General features: G+C 42.7%; 2 protein-coding genes across 2 annotated transcripts in view; both read right to left on the bottom strand.

The window, feature by feature from the left end:
* cfap54 (cilia and flagella associated 54) overlaps positions 1-7,362 on the bottom strand; it is a 56,184-nt gene extending 48,822 nt beyond the window's left edge. The window contains 13 exon segments of the mRNA XM_076297215.1: positions 387-478; positions 1,033-1,159; positions 1,921-2,033; positions 2,142-2,240; positions 2,441-2,633; positions 3,613-3,714; positions 4,141-4,254; positions 4,831-4,974; positions 5,236-5,294; positions 5,810-5,978; positions 6,667-6,810; positions 6,907-7,012; positions 7,214-7,362. Of these exon segments, the coding sequence (XP_076153330.1) occupies positions 387-478; positions 1,033-1,159; positions 1,921-2,033; positions 2,142-2,240; positions 2,441-2,633; positions 3,613-3,714; positions 4,141-4,254; positions 4,831-4,974; positions 5,236-5,294; positions 5,810-5,978; positions 6,667-6,810; positions 6,907-7,012; positions 7,214-7,362 (1,611 nt within the window).
* A 3,562-nt stretch (positions 7,363-10,924) lies between these two features.
* LOC143136355 (serine protease 27-like) lies at positions 10,925-14,819 on the bottom strand. Its single transcript, XM_076297032.1, has 6 exons — positions 14,715-14,819; positions 13,339-13,439; positions 12,791-12,864; positions 12,382-12,644; positions 11,503-11,642; positions 10,925-11,223 (listed from the first exon to the last, which is right to left on the bottom strand). Exons 1-6 carry the CDS (start codon positions 14,764-14,766, stop codon positions 11,059-11,061), a joined length of 795 nt encoding a protein of 264 aa, XP_076153147.1. The 5' UTR covers positions 14,767-14,819; the 3' UTR covers positions 10,925-11,058.
* Between the last annotated feature and the right edge of the window lie 3,016 nt (positions 14,820-17,835).

Genomic DNA, 17,835 nt, shown 5'->3' with positions numbered 1-17,835 from the left:
ACACACCTTCGCCGACTAGAGCTTCAAAGTTACAGGAAGTCATTCATTTTCAATGGAAGCCAGCTTCTCTCAGCTGCAAGAGGCGGCAAATCCGTTTTCGTCGCATTTTGAGCGTGTTGAGCGACCAGAGCGTCAAGCGGAAAGTTGGTCAACTTTATGCTAATGAGCTGTGACGCGGTTCAATGGCAAACGACCAGCAACATAGAATGATGCCACGTCAGAGCGGCTAAAGCGCCAAAAGCTTCCCCGTACTTTTTGAGAAGCGTCCTTGACAGGGCGGCCAGAGCTTCTTTTGCAGCTGAAGTCGGCGGTGGTGTGTACGTACAGTAACAGAGAGAACTGTAATTCAGGAGGACAAGGGAAAGTCATGTAGGAAGCTCACAGACCTTTGTGGATTCACACACAGAGGCGTGCAGGGCCTCAAACAGGTCCATGAGCTCCTGGGACATCCCCATTGTTCCGAGCAGTCTGTCTTTCTCTAAAGGAGTAACAAACACACACACACACACACACGCACAGTCGCACGCGCATGCACACACACACACACACACACACACACACACACATACAACCACACATGTAGATTTTTGGTAGTTATTTAATGAGCTTTAGCTAGACTTTATATTTTGCACTTAGCTCATCAAGGTTGTATCAGCGATTGCAGGCCCAAAAAAGGCCCAAACATAAATGATCACATTCATCTAATCTTTCCTAACGATCCACTAGCTGCCCGCCCCATAAGCAGGCCGTCAAAAAACACGTCTCTGTAGGTAGCCTAGGCTCTGAGATCTGGACACAAAAACAATTGCTACCAACAAGTGTTGCCAACCACTCAAATGCAAAATAAAAGTGTTCCAACCAATAACCGATGAGATGCGCATTTAGGAGAGTTTCAATTATACGGGAGGGAGGTGGAGGGAGTAGCGAGCTAGCTCTCTGTTTTGTTTGAACGTCAACAGAAGTGACGTTACCCCGCCATTGCTGATACAACCTTTCAAAGGAGGGCAAATGAGTGTGAGTGTGCATTGTCACCTGGTGTGTCGTCCAACCCGCTTTCTTTAGGCAGGTACTTGTTCCTCTGAGCGGCCAGCATATGATCCACAGCGGTCAGGAGATTCAGCTCCTCCTCAGCCCTTCGCATCTCTGGGCCCTCCTGGCTCTGATGATGCACAACACAAGACATGGCATATTAACATATTTTAAATGTAACATATTTTTTGGAGCTTTTTTACATGTAATTGGAGAGGGTTACCAGACCTTTGGACCCACACGTGTGTGTGCATGTGTGTGTGTGTGTACAGTTCTGATAAATGGACATGCATATAGATTTAAAGGGTTGCACCCCCACCCCAAATCACAGAATGTTATTAACAAGAGCAGCCTGGTAACGTCAGACTCTAAGCCCTCATTGGTCAGTAAAGGAACAGCACCTCTTGACCCTGATGCAAATAATCAAGTCAAGTCAAATCACTTTTATTTTTATAGCGCATTATCGTGTAGATGACATGATGACCCCTTTACCTTGTATGAAAATCTGAAGTAAATCTGGCCCGTACTTTTTACGTTTTGTGAGCGGACACGCTCATGCAGACAGATGGGCGGACTGGATTATCAATACTTTCTGCCCCTTATTAGGGAAATGGGCACCATCAGAGATCCGAGAAATACTTTGCTCTTCCTCTACGAGTTATAATAGTGCCGTGGTGACAGCAAGTGTGTCCATTGTCATTTTCTTCTTCGTTTTATGACAGGTTAAAAAAAAACTTTTTTTTTCTAGTGACATGAAAAGGTCCAAAATAGGTCCCTCGGAATACCCTGCATTGGGAGCCCAATGTGCTGCCACTGGGCACTAGACTGCAGACAAGAGGCTTAGTCTATCTCAGTGACCCACATTTGAACTTTTCTCCATGAATGACTTACTGCCAATACAGTCTGGAGGTTGCTGGCGAGGTGCTTGAACATGTCCCACTGCTCATAGCGAAAGAGCAACTTCACAAACTTCACAGCAGCATCCATTGAAATCATGGTTCCTCCTGGTTAACAAAATCAAATTCAGTCGTAACTGAGTAAGTGAGTGAGAACCCAGAAATAAAATGGCATGTGAAGAGGGGATCTGTTAATATCATGGATATGCTATCTACCAGCTATGGCCACATCTAGAAGACTGCAGTCGGTAGAGACACCGTTCAGACAAACAGGAAGACAGTGATTCCTCTGCAGTTCTGTGGAACCTCCCACACCTGTGAAGAAACACACACACACACACACACACACACACACACACACACACACACACACACACACACACACACACACACACACATGTATGACACACAACTCCTACACATATAGTGTGTACAACAGGAACAAGAATTTCAACACACCACAGGCTAGTTTGTTGGGGCAGTGTGCAAGAACCGCGGGGTTGAGGAGGGCGTACCTGAGAGGAGGCTGACGCCAGCAGACATGAGCTCCAGCGCCACGTCCATGATGTCGGACTCATCTGGACCTCCAGTCTGTAGGGGGCGCCGAGTGCTGTCCCACAGAGCCTCCAGCACAGCCAGGAACTGGACCGCATTGCCCTCAAACAGCTCCAATAGGATTCGCTCTGTGTGGTTACGGGGCCATGGCATCTGGAGAGGGGATGGGAGAGAGAGAGAGGAGATGGGGGAGAGAGAAAGAGAGATGGGAAGAGAGAAGAGATGTAGAGAGAAAGAGCGATGTAGAGAGAGAGAGAGAGAGAAAGAGCGGTCAGGAGAGAGAGAGAGAGAAAATATATGGATAGAAAATATATGGATGGATATAAGATAGAAGAGATATGGAGAGAGAGATGGGGGATGAGATAAAGAGAAAACACCACGGTTATGCCTCCAGCAATGGCTAATGATGCTAAAATCATGCATCGTTACATTTCTGTATGAAAACTGTATGAACTGTACACTGGTTCTGTATACCAAAAGCTTACAAAAAGTGTAAAAAATATGCACTATGGTACTGTGGCAAAACAAATAATAGAAATAATGCTGTGTACCAAATTGTATGCAAAACTGTCATCGGATGCTACAGTACACTAGCATCATCTTAGACGCTTTTTATCTAAACTGACTTACAAAAATTAGGAATAATATTCAAGCTACAATACAAAGGAGACCTTTGGGGACAAAGAACAATTCTGGCGCTAAATGAACCTAGGGGTTAATAACATGTGTACCGAGTTCTCTGGGAGTTGTAGTTCAAGCAGTTTTATCGGAAACCGCTAATTACTTTATAACGCTAGTCTTAGGGGCACAGGTAAAGTAAAAAAAAAATCGCTATTTGGTTAATACTACATACATGTGTGCATGGATACAGAATACATTTACTTTTATTCATTTAGCAGACACTTTTAATCCAAAGTGATTTACGTCAATTATATTACAATTATATTACATTGTCCCTGGAACAACTTGGGGTTAAGTGCCTTGCTCAAGGGCACAACGGTGGAAGCCGGGAAGTGAACTCACAACTTTTCAGGCTACTGCATGCTAGCCCAGCTCGTTAGCCACTGCGCTACCACCACCCCAGCGGCACATACATGTGTGTGCATGTGTGTTGTGAGCAGAGCATACGTACACTTGAAGCATCCTTGAGGCAGTTCTTGGTTTTGGGTCTGAACGAGTTTTTGGGTTTCCTCCGAGGTTCGTATACACTCCTTTTAAACACCATGACGGCCAGCTGCAACACAGCAACAGCAAGGAAACAATAACGAGGAGAGGATTTTAAAAAGTGCTCATAAATAGCCGCCTACCGCTCTGTTTTATTTTAATCTCTATAAGCAATTCTCTCACAGTCTCGCTTACTTATTCACTCATACTCACTCCACTACTCTTTTTTTACTTACTCATTAATTAATTAATTAATTCATTCATTCCATCCATGGGTTCATGTATTCATTCATCTGTCCGTCCATCCTTCCGTCCGTTCATCCATCCATTCATTCATTCATCCATTCATCCATCCATCCATCCATTCATTCATTCATTCATTCATTCATTCATTCATTCATTCATTCATCTGTCTGTCCGTTCATTTATTTACTCATTTTCATTTTCATTCATTCATCCTATTCATCCAATCACTTCTTCTCTTACTCATCAGTACCTTAATAGTGGCCTCTTTAAAGGCCTTCTGGTCCTCTTTGCTGAGAGGGGAATGATCAGGATGCTCCAGATTGGCCAGCTCACTGACCTTGCCCAGAGCACGTCTTGCAAAAACCTACAGGACAGGAGGACAACATGAAGCTACACTGTTCACTTCATACGCACACACACACACACACACACACACCACACAGACACACACTCACATATGCACACACACACACACACACACACACACACACACACACACACACACACACACACACACACACACACACACACACACACACACACACACACACACACACACACACACACACACACACACACACACACACACACACACAGTGCTGTAGCCCAAAGGCCACAATAAACCAAAATTCCTTTTTATGTGAGATTATTTAACTATTCATAGAAGAAATGTCCTCTGCTATTTCCAATCAAACACCAATTAGGAAGTCATTTCCCTGAGTTACTTTTAATAGCTCCCACACATGCACAAAAGCCCATTTTAATTTTTTACTCAATCAATGTTTGAAATGAATGAAAATGGAGTCAACATTTCCCTTCCAACCAAATACTGTAATAATGAAAAAAAGGAGACGTCTTATCCGATTCTGTGCCCATTTGAATGTAAATGAGAAGTCTCCTTTCATTAGTGGGGTGGTGTGTGAATCAGTCAGTGACCAACCTCTGCGTGGACGCCTGCCTGGCCCTCGTAGTAGCACTGGCACACAGCACAGTAGAGCGTGGTCCTCCAGGCCAGGAAGCGGGGAGACAGCAGCGGAATGGAGGTCTCCAGACACACACACGCCCACAGCAGGAACTCCAAAGCCTGGGAGGGTGTGTGTGTGTGTGGGGGGGGGGGGGGGGACAAAGAGATCAGAGAGAGAAAAAGAGAGTGGGACAGAAAAAAGACAGAGAGGCAGAGAAGGAAATGTGTTACAGGCACACGCATACAAATACATCAATAGAGCATACAACACATCAATCAAGACACACACACACACACACACATGCACACACAAACACACACAAATTACCTGTGAAGGACACACAAAATCAGGACACACACGCACAAACACACACAAATTACCTGTGAAGATCGGCTCACTGACATAAGGTATCTGCATATGTCATATATATATAGGGATCCTGAAGGCAAACAGAAAGAACACATTATGACGATTGACATGTACAAAACAGGCTGCCAGACTAAGTACACACTGTTGTGTTTTCTTATTTCATGGTGTGTCTCAACCTTATGATGCATTGAAGTGTCAGCACAGGGTTAATGAGGCTGACTATTCTCATTTCAACCTTACAAGAACGCATGTCACATAACAAATTTATATAGTTGAGATCCTTATCAGAGGGCACTTTAGTCTGATTGAAATGAAGACCTGTCGATTGGCCTACCACTCAGAGGAAAAGACAGCCAATTCCTATTCCCCAAGTGTAGTCTATTTTCATTGTTCATTTTACTGCTGATTTGAATGACAAGAAAATGAAACGTGTATAAAGTGTTTTTGGACTTACACATGTTTTACACAATACACATCATGTTTTACACTTTAAATTATATTTACACACTACATTATAATTTCTATCATGGGCACATATGTAAATAAATAAGTAAATGAATAAATAAGATCCAAATTATACAACACCATTGTAAATAAGCCAGCAGAGGTTCTCCTGGGGCAGCACAGCTTGCATCATTATGCGCAGGAATCCCAGCAGGCTGAGTAGCTTCTGGACGGAGTCCAGACTTGGTTCTCTGCCTCGGTCTCTCTCCAGGTAGAACGTGCACAGACACTGGCCCTGTAGTGCTTGGAACTGAGGCAGACAGATGGCGGAGCAACAACATGGTCAGCTGGTGGTACGGCAACACTCCAGTTCTCTTTAGCATGATGTACTACTGAATGAGACACTGTTGTTGTTTAGGTAAATATAAAACAAATTGGTAGACATAATTTAACAGCAGTCCAAAAAATTTATCTCATTCACATGTGTCCACCCAACAGGTGTGTATGTGTGTGTGTGTGTGTGTGTGTGTGTGTGTGTGTGTGTGCAGGGATGTAGTGGAGGCTAAACGGAAGTAAACACAGTTTACCCACCTTTGAAATTTCAGAAATAGAGTTTATCCGCCTTTTAATAGAGTTTATCCACCTTTCAAAAGAGTTTATTCACCAATTGCAACTTTAACATTTAAAAATCACACTGTTTTATCCACATTCGCAACTCATCAGCACTCTAGGAACCATTTAATATGATTGGTATTGTTACAAACATTGGACAAAACCCTCCCCCGTCATCAAACATGTTCTGAATGCCTTTTTTAAAAATCCGATACATATGGCGCAGTCCACCTTACCGTAATCACATAATTCATAGTTTACCCACCTTTATTTTACCACTACACCCTGTGTGTGTGTGTGTGTGTGTGTGTGTGTGAGAGAGAGAGAGAGAGAGAGAGAGAGTCTGTAGAACTTATTATAAATAGTTCTAAAGCGGTAGGCCTTACAGTAAGCTTAGCTTGGTTGGTATTGAAGCCTTCAGGGAATAAGGTGCACTTGAAGTGGTCAACATCTTTGATACCGTCTATGGTCATGTCACCGTGCTCACACAGGTAGCGTCCGTAGCCCTGCCACTGTGCAAGGTGGTAAAGCTGAACAGCGGATTATTATCTCGTTAGCTGCTAATCATTTAGTGAGAAACTCAACATATGGTTGTTGACACTTTGAAGTTAGCTTGTAGAAAATACCTTGTTGGAGAATAGAAAATCGGCAATTTGCAGAACGTGTTGGTCATAATAAGACGTTGGGAGTCGAGGTTTATACTTGTTCCATATATCAAAAAGCAGCTTCGACCTGTCAGTGTAAACATATGCAGGTAGATTAACGACGCCAAGAATATGTATTTAAGCCATTTATGATGCTGTGGTGCTTGTCAACTCCATAACTAAGATGACTAAATCATCAAAATACATCGTAGGCCAGTATTGCATCATTCTGTTCACTAAAAAGCTAGATCTAGCCAACCCTCCATCCATATAACGTTAGTTAACTCACCCTCTCACATAGGTGTTCTGGTCAAACTTTGTAGAGTCCCTTATACGTTTAATGCATGACTTAAACTCTTTTATTTCTCCGTCAAAGGCTGATATTACGGGGTTTTTCTTGTCAATCTTCCCATAGTAGCACGCAGGCAGTGGCTCCATTTTCGTAGAGGAATGATGGCTTGCTAGCAAGCTAAGTAGTTAACCTTAGCTGCAGTGCAAACCAAACATAACAAACACGAGGGTTGGGAAGCGTTGAGTTGTCATAGTAACGTTCACGAGGGAGCCGTGTGGGTCTTGAGGACTTGTTGCACATCATCTATCCAGTAGGTGTAGCTATTGCTCTTCAATAAATTCCATCCACGATGATAGATGTTTTTTTTTTTTTTAGCCTGTTCAACTTCTATGACCATAATGCTTGCTTCACATAACGTTAGCCCATCTTTGCCTTTCAAATTAATGATGGACCAGTAGGCCTGTTATAGGCCTGCCTCACAGAAAATTCACATAGGCCTACAGAAGAATTAAAAATATTTTTTTTCAAAGTTAAATCAACCATGCATGCAGCACATTAGTATTCGTAATTAAAGTTATTAAGTGACATGGAAACAGATAGGCCTACTTATGAAGAGTTGTCATGTTCTCACAGAGTCGTGGGCCTATAGGCCTACGGTCTTCATGGCCCCATGGTTGCAATAGAAGTTGTGTTTTCCCAGCAAAAGATTGCCACAGCTAAATGTCAGAGAAATTCGCTTTTGTCCATCAAGAACCATTCCTGTAGGCCTACAAATTCACTGTTCGAAAAAACGGGAGGAAAATGTCACGAAAGGCTTTTTACACCTCTCCTTATCCAGCCTATAGGCTACTGTATGCGTGGGAGAAATCAATAGCCTATCTTTATCTTCTGTCCATAAAAGACTCAAAGGGTAACCCCCCCACCCCCAACTGCTGTTGTTTGTGTGTTTGTGTTCAGCATTTCACCTTTCAGCCCCTCAGATAACCCATCTTACCCCCAATGGGCTCCAGCTGTTTGGCTAAAAGGCCTCACGAAAACTCTACTGCCCCTTCACTGCAGAATGACCTTAAAGGTCCTTTACATTCTCACTGCTGTGCACTTGTCAGGTCAATATTCAGTCAGGGCACATCAAAGGACTGTCTGAATGGAAAACCTTGCAAGGGGCAACCATGCAGGAACACTGAAAAAGAAGGCTGTGCAGGACTCCTCAGAGTATCTGGATGTATTATTTTGTTGGTAAGTTGGTAGGCCTATACATATTTTCTTGTTGCCTCTGGTATGTTATTTAACACAATGCCCCAGTAACCTAGGCTACATATTTTGAAAAGGCGGTTAGATAGTGTTAGATATGAAAATCCCTTTTATCAACTCATAGTAGACCTAGCCTATTATACAGGGGAGACACCATTGCATAAACTCTTACTAAATGTATCTTATGAGTCTAGGGAACACTATGTGTTTCCAAGCCTATGGAATGTAATAATATTTAAAGAAAGGTTAATTGGAAAGAAAAATACCGCTATTAACTGGTAATCTATAATTGTAAACAGTGTTTTCACTGAGAAATTTTGTTTTGTTGTTTATGTTCATTCAAAAAATTGTTTGTTTCCATTTCGTACTTTGAACCGTTTCTAGTCCCTGGCTTGTAAGAATCCACATGGATCTTTTTGTGAAGATTCTATCCCAGTATTCATTATGTTTCCCTTTATAATATTGGTATCTGTGGAAAGAGGTTTATTTATATATGCAGGGAGATATTTCTAAAGCAGACTATCTACCGTATCAAAATGAAACAAGATTGGATCCATTACAGTAATGTTTTTGTTGTTGCACATTTAGGAGTGTGTCATCTCATGAAGTGGGAAGTGGGCTGAGGAAAGGTTTAAAAAACCATGTGTTTTTGTTTGTAGTGTGTATATGGTTGTATATGTACAAAGGACTGCACTGCACGCCATTGTAACAACTTCAAAACACTGATCCTGCCGACTACGCCAAAGATGTAACACCAGGTTCAAACACCAGTAAGTTGTTAACGCCAAAGAAGAACAATGAGACAGTTCAACAGGTAATAGAGGGTTTATTAAAGCGTACACATTGAGACTAAAGGGAGGTTGGAGGAGTAGCTATTCACCTACAGGGTAACAATGCACACACAGGGAACACAGCAATACTGTAAACCACTACAAATACACACAATAAATCAGTGTGGAACGGTAATAGGCACTACAAATTCATCGGGTTAAAACCATCACTACAAATAAGCCTGTAGTGAACAACTACACTCCTCACTACAGCCAGTGGCCCGCAATGCACCAAGCTTAAAACCTTAGTAATCAAACACAGATTAAATAGTTTTACAGTTACAAGTAAATTCCCTTTATTAAATCTAACAAACTACATCTAGAAGCCTAAAATCAACACACGTTACCAGATCCAAACTGCTATCTATGCGGGGCCGCTGGCTGAAGTAATTGGTGGCGCACAGTTTCCCAGTACAGGTTGGCCACCCTGTCTGAGACAAACAAAACCACATTAAATAAACATACACAAACATACACCAATCGCACGTTGAAACTGCATTCACACATGCACCCACGCAACCATCAATGAAACCCAGCTACAGAAGATCAGGTAAGTTAACCAGGTAGTTAAACAGTCTCAACACATACACACACTCAATATCTAGCACACCTCACACAGACACGCAAAAGAAACTAAACCTGTACGCCACCAACCTTACCCCCTGCACAAAGGAGACCAAAGAGGCCCGGCACCTCCAACTTCCTGTTTTTAAAGGGAAGCCATCATTTCAAACCGGGCGCTTCCTGTCGCTCAGTGCTACAGCTCCCCTATTGTCCCGGCCCAGTCATTGCACCCACCCACAATACAGTCCATTCTGTTACACCATGACTGTATTGTCGATCTTATTGCCAGTTCTGTTAAATAAATATTTCCAAAAAATATTTAAAAAGTACCAGGGGCGCAGGAGATATTTAGAGATTTATATATAGATATTTTCAAAGTGAAGGGGACCAAATTGTGAACAAAGACCCAGATAATGAGACCAGACAACTTCTAGATATCGGACCACCACTTCTGGCCCACTGTCATGATATTTTAAACTTGCCAGAATATTAAGATAATAACATTGATTGTTAGTAAGTAAGTAAATAAATTTAGTAAGTTACTTACTTACTTACTTACTTTTGTTATCAAAATATGTTTTGATCAAATTGGTCAAAACTGGAGGATGGGCAGAATGCCAGATCTGCCCTCAGACCAGCTTTCTCCTCACACTCCTGCACATCATAGCCATACACTCTGGGAACAGAACACAGTTGCATGTCCAGTGTAGCCATGGGTCTGGTGAATATACCAAATGCAGACAGCTACAAGCTCACGTTTTGCTAGCTTCATTTAACTGACTTTTTTTTTTAGGCAACAGCCGAGCGGCGGCAGCCTCCAGCAAGTCATTTCGGGTGTCTGGGCTCATCATTGCATTTTTTGCCATTTAATTTAATCGGAGTTGGATTTTATACGGGTCAATTTTAGCAGAAATTTTTGTGTTCCTTAAATTTCAAGTCAATGCTGCTGTGCATTTCTGATTGTGTGGGCGGCACTGGCCCACCCAGGCTCTAATGTGGCTACGCGCCTGACACACACACACACACACACACACACACACACACACACACACACACACACCAATTTTATGCTGCTAAAGATTTTATTGATCAGATAAACAAGGGGAGAGATGGAAGAGAATCAGTAGAGAGGGACAGAGAAATGTAAGGTGGAGGTGTAGTTCTCCTCTCTGAGTGACCACTAGAGGGTGCTGTGGTTCAGTTGTAATTGCGGATGGCGTCTTTGATGAACTCTATGTAACTGATCACACGTGTGTACACCCCAGGGTAGTCACGCTGGGCACAGCCTTCTCCAAAACTCACCACCCCGACCTGGACAAACTTCTTCCCCGACTTACACACCAGGGGGCCACCAGAATCGCCCTACACACACACACACACACACACACACAGACACACAGACACACACATACCGAGAGGATCACACATTTACAAACACAGAAAGTGTGACACACACACCCATACAAAACATATTTAGAACTCCCCCTGCATACACACCTCAAACATGTAGTTACATGGTTTAGCAACAGATGCAAATACATAGAAAACACAAAGTAAAGTCTTAATCACCTCGTTATTACACATGTTCACTAGAACATAGTCATGGTCACACGTACTGTACACACACACACACACACACACCTGGCATGAGTCCTTGCCCCCCTGCATGTATCCAGCACAGAGCTGCTTATCAGTGGTACTGGGGTACACCTTCCTGCAGGTATTGTCGTCCACTAGGGGGAGCTTCAGCTGCTGCAGGGTCTTCTTACCTCCCAATGGTGCTAAAAGAGAGAGAGAAGCAAGACAGAAAAAAGTCAGTCACATACACAGATAACATACACACTCACACACCAACATAGGCATACTGTACCAACATTGAGTACAACCATGTCGTCAAACACACACACCAGGGTTGTGCACAATTCGAATTGCAATTCTGCTTCCTGTTTGCTACCTCAATTGAAATGCAAGTGAAATTCAAGAATTGAATTGGAATTTAAGAGCCAGTTTCAATTAAATTCTGGAATTTTGCACAAGCCTGACACACAAAGAAAAGAGAGAGTCAGAGTCACACACACAGATAAAACACACAGCCACACACCAACATAGGCATACCAACATTGAGTACAACCATGCATTCATACACAAACAGACATATAGACACACGCACATACCGGTACACACCCACACACACACCAGCTCATCATGTTCTGCTGTTGCTAACAGTAAGAGAGGCAGATGTCCGATGGTCATGTGTGGTTTTAAAGGCTCTACAAATCAATTACCTATGGAACTATGTCACACACACACACACACACACACACACACACACACACACACACATAGACACACACACACACACACTGTTGTAAGCCACTTTGCCCCACCCTGTCATTGTGCAACATAAGTAAACATGAGCTACAGTACATGTATGCCTATATCCAAGCATGAGCTACATGTATGACTACTCACAAATACACACACACACACACACACACACACACACACACACACACTTACTGTCCTCAGCCACGTTGCCCCATCCGGTGACCCAGCACTCGGAGCTGGTGTTGAAGACGTCTAGATGGATGGGCAGGTCCACGGGGTTCACAAGTTTGGAGGTGACCACAGGCTTCTTCAGCTGCACCAGGGCGATGTCATTGTGCCAGTCCCCATTATTTCTGCCACGGTAACCGGGATGGATCAGGACATGGTGCACGGGGTACTCCCAGCCAGTGGGCTCACGAAGCTTCAGCTGGCCCACCACCACTTTTTCCAATTTACTGTGTATGTGTGTGTGTGTTCGTATGTAAGTGGGTACATGGGTGTGTGTGTTTGAGAGAGAGAGGGAGAAATATATTATTATCTAAACACAGAAACTCTTAAGAACACCAACCTCCAGCACACACACACAATAAAGAAAACATACAAGTTGTGGACGCAGTGGGCTGCAGTCAAAACCCATTGAGCGTTGATAAGGGAACCACCACAGATTTGGAAATTCTGAGGATAGAGCACACACACACACATACACACACACGCACACGCGCACACACACACACACACACACACACACACACACACACACACAGATATTCAAACAGTTGCTCTTTGGATGGGACAACACTGAATATCCAAAACAAGGGAGTCTTTTTGTCTCCCAGATGAAGGCTTGACGCCATAATATGTCAGAGTTTTTAAGGTTTGAAACGACCAAGACGTGCTAATACAGGCTTTTTAACTATTACAAAGATAGTGCTTTGGAGTTTTCTTGTTTTTGGCAACAAAAATAAGTTTTTGAGCCATTGTGCAAGAAATAACTCAATGGTGGATAACTATAGCTGATACTGTATGCACTCACATATACCCATACACTGGTACCCATTCCTAAACACACACACACACAGTTGGCCATTCTCTTTCTCTTTGCCTTTCTTTCACACACATACACACACACACACACACACACACACACACCGTTCCATTAGTGGTACGAAGGTACACCATCCAGGGCCATTTTCCAGGGGCCGCATCTTCTCCCCCAACTATAGAGCTCCGGGAGTTGAGATGTGGCAAGCCTACAACATACATACATACACACACACACACACACATATACGTGCAAAATACATATATTTTAAAGGCAACTCATGATGGAATACGTGTAAATTGTTAAATACACGTTCACAGTTTTGAACTAATGATTATGAGCCATTTGGCAAAGTTCCATTACCCTCGGGGTACCTTTGTGACATTCACCCTTTCAAAATTAATAAGCGGCCAAAAGGCTCATATTATGTGATATTAATGCATATTTCATGTGTATTTTACATTTATTTTACATTTATTTCACAAATACTTCACACAGTGATTTCTGATACACATTCCACAAATACACCCATACACCGGTATACCGAATATGAGCCGAAAGTGACAGAAATAATTTGGAATTGAACAAATATAAAATTCATTTGGGTGCACTCTGTGTAATTAGCCTGGGAATTCCCATACAAACTTTCGTCAAATTTAGGATTTGCTCTGCAGGTCCGTCTGGCCAAAAGGCCTGTTTCTAATGTCCCTTAAACACGGGCACGCAAATACAATCACTAATCCGGCATGGATGTGTATTTCTTTGGAATTGAGTAAACAACTACACTTAAAACCTTTGTTTACAAGATCGCTACACTTTTGAAAAGATTTGGTAAGAGTTTAATGTACCAATTTCATTTTAATTTTCACTGTTAGTTACGGCCATGCTGGAAGTCGTAAGTCAATGAACGTTTTCCAGACCCACAATTGTGATGGTCGGGGTGTACCCAGGCTACTGTGTAATACTTGTAATGTGTATTACTGTCTACTTAGGCCACTTTGGCATGCTTAGGCTGGAATGAAGCTATCATAACTATTAACTATATTGTCATTTACTTGGTTTATCAGTACTTTTTTGTTACCTAGCAGCAGTAATTGAATTGGTGTTTGTGTCCATTTCACAGTGCTATTATGAGGCACACCAAACATGCCACACATACAGTACACATTTTCTGAAATCACAGTTCAACTTTCCAGGGTTTGAATCTGCTTTTTATGTTTTGTTAGGACACACATCTGTAGACATACACACATACAGTACACACATCTATAGACACACCGTATTACAGTTTGCCTCATCTGCTTGAACACTTCATTCCACTCTGACATTTTTCAAAACAATTGACATTCAAGTTAAAAAGACAAAAACACTAACCAAAATGATGTTTGTTACTGTAAACACACACACACACACACACACACACACACACACACACACACACACACACACACACTCACACACACACACACACACAGCATCTCACCTGTAGCTGTGCTGAGCAGCAGGATCACACAGAGACAAATCCTGAGTGTCATGTCTGCAGTCTGCTGGATTGCACCCAGAGCTCAGCTATTATATATGCGAACCACATCCACACACATTCATAATTTCCATAACCAGTATGTACACACACACACACACACACACACACACACACACACACATGTACACACCCACAAACACACACACACAATGTACACACACACACACACACACACACATGTACACACACACACACACACACACACACACACCACACACACACACTCTCCCTCACCAGACGGTGGAAGTTAATACAATTGCATGCACATGGATGCATCTGCATGCATATACTGTAAGCACAGCCCTATTGCCTAAAAACATCACATTTTGTAATGAATCTCTAACATATGAAATGGAAAACATGCAGAAAAAATACTCTTATCTGCTTCAGACAGATAACAGATTGTGTGTGTGTGTGTGTGTCAAAGTTGATTTGTGGAGCCTTTAAAACCACATATCACCCTCTGACATCTCTCTGTTCCTGTTGGCATCAGCAGAACATGAGGTAGAGCTGACAGACTCAGACACATGAGTATGCTGACTTAAAAATACACTGTGTGTGTGTGTGTGTCTTTCTCTCTCTCTCTCTCTCTTTCTCTCTCTCGATGTGTGTGTGTGTGTGTGAAACATCTCCAAGAAAGGGGCAGAAGTCATGCTGATGCTGCCCCATGGAACACGCTGTGTGTCTTAATTGGAACATACCAACTGTGGCTAACCAGATCAATTAGAAGGGGAGAATAGTTTTACATGTATTGATGTGATGACATTATAACAATGAATGTAGCCTCTGACTGGTGTTGACTTAATTTGCTCAGACTTGTTGTGAACAGAATATTGAGATTCAGGAAGATAATCCAGTGCAAGATGAGTAACGAGCAGGTTGCCCCCCCCCCTCACACCTACCTCAAGTTTCCTGAGACATTTAACCATCAGTTTCTTGAAAACTTTCGTATAATTTATGGTTAACCACACGTTATGTGATTCCCATGCAACATTGCTCAAAAAGTGGCCTCATGTATCATCCATATCTATGCCCCTTGGCATCAATATAGCCCTATTTAGCCCTATTTGGCCCCCCACCATCGACTTCAAGGCAGCGCTGCTCTTAAGGCACTAGGGTTAGGCAAGGATTAGAGTAAGGTGCCTAGAAATCGATAGTGGGGGCCAAAAAGACCATCAAGTGTTTTATGCAGGGCAGACATATTTCAGGGTTTTTAGCAGTCAAGTGACAATCGCTCAATCAAGTGTCATGGAGTGGGAGTGTTATCACAAATTCCACCCTTAGGTTGTGTGTGTGTATGTGTGTGTGAGTGTGTTAGAGTGAGCTAGTGTTTATCAGCATCCTAATATATGTCATATGACAGCATTTCCTAAGAATCTGTGTGTGTGTGTGTGTGTGTGTGTGTGTGTGTGTGTGTGTGTGTGTGTGTGTGTCTAAATAGAACTTCCAACTACCTGACCTGTAGCAACCAGCAGACTGACAGACACAACCTGACTGTTGGTGGTGGTGGTGGTTGAAGCAGAGTTTCCCTGTAAACGTGCTTTGGGTACAAAGAAAAGCACTAGGCCTATATGATAATTATTCATACGGTATAAGTAGAACCTTTCTAATGAGGACACAGCACTCAACTAATCTTCCATAGAAATGTATGGGGTTACTTTGTAACTTCAATAGACCAGTTGTCTACACATATCCTGCCCTTTAGAAAGATAGATTTAGATAGATTTTATTAGATACTTTGGAAGACAACATACTCATGCACATTCTTACAAAGATATCAAGGATAACACTATAAAGTATGAGGGGCCGTTTAGGAAATAGTTCATACTTAGTCATACACACACACTATCAAAACCTCACATACAGTACACACTATCATAATCTCATTTATAATAGTGTATGTGAGATTGTGTTAGTGTGTAGGCCCTATGCATCACAAAGTATGAATTATGTCCTAAGCGGCTCCTCATAAGCTGCCCCTCCATTGTGGTCCTCAATGGGGTGGGGGTCCTTCCTGTATTGTAAGTAACCAACCATATTTTTAATCTTAGCCCCATTTTTAGAGATTTTGGGGGAGATATGTATGTCAGTTCATTAAAAAATTCCCGACATCACATTTTGTTGGGCGAGGTGGAATTCGGGCTGGCTTCCATTTGATTACAACCAGAGCAACAGAAAAATCAAAAGCGATCAGAAGTTCCAAACACCTCTGCTGAAAGGCTGTATCGCAGGAGGGTGGGATGTATTTCTGGCTGCTCGAGGGCGTAACCTAGTAACTCATTGACTACTGACCAAGTGATTTGACTAAAATCAACCGAAGCCCTCTCAGGTCACATGAATAAATAGGCACCGTTGAGCAAGTCCAGACCAGTCCATTTCCCAAACTGAATTTTTGTGGGCGGTGTTACATTCAGGCTGGCTGCCAGGCTAGTTATTGGCCACAACCTGGTATCAAAAGCACACTAAATAAAGCTAGCATGACCTGGAGAGCTACATCCAGCTCACCGATACAACCTGACCACAACATACATCATTGTAAATCCCACAGAACTAAACCAGAGCAGTCGGCAAATGCAGGCCCTTGCCCCTGCCATGCACTATAAATGGTTTTTCAGGCAAAACCTAGTTTTGTATCGTATGCAGAGGTGGTGTTTCTAGTTGCATATGGTCACTTGAATGATAACCCTCTTATAAGTAAAGTCGCTTTGGGCAAAAGTGTCAACTCAATGTAAATGTACAGGGTAAGGGTAGCAGTACTGGGGCAGCTGTGGCCTACTGGTTAGGGCTTTGGACTTGTAGCCGGAGGGTAGCCGGTTCGACCCTGTAGGAACGGCTGAAGTGCCCTTGAGCAAGGCACCTAACCCCTCACTGCTCCCCGAGCGCCGCTGTAGCAGGCAGCTCACTGCGTCGGGGTTAGTGTGTGCTTCTCACTAATTCACGGATTTGGATTGGAAAAAGTGGAGACTAAACGGGACGGGATCAAAAGAGTATACTTATACTTAGTATAAGACAGAATGGTTCTACTGTCTTACAATTTGGTGTTAGTGTAACATTCAAAGCA

Source organism: Alosa pseudoharengus, unplaced genomic scaffold, assembly GCF_046254945.1.
Source record: "Alosa pseudoharengus isolate Yale_2024_CS ecotype anadromous, Long Island Sound unplaced genomic scaffold, YU_APseudo_1.1 YU_APseudo_1.1_scf_20, whole genome shotgun sequence".
Taxonomy (NCBI): Eukaryota; Metazoa; Chordata; class Actinopteri; order Clupeiformes; family Clupeidae; genus Alosa; species Alosa pseudoharengus.
The sequence above is the reverse complement of the archived record's forward strand: the minus strand, read 5'-3'. Positions and strand labels throughout refer to the sequence as shown.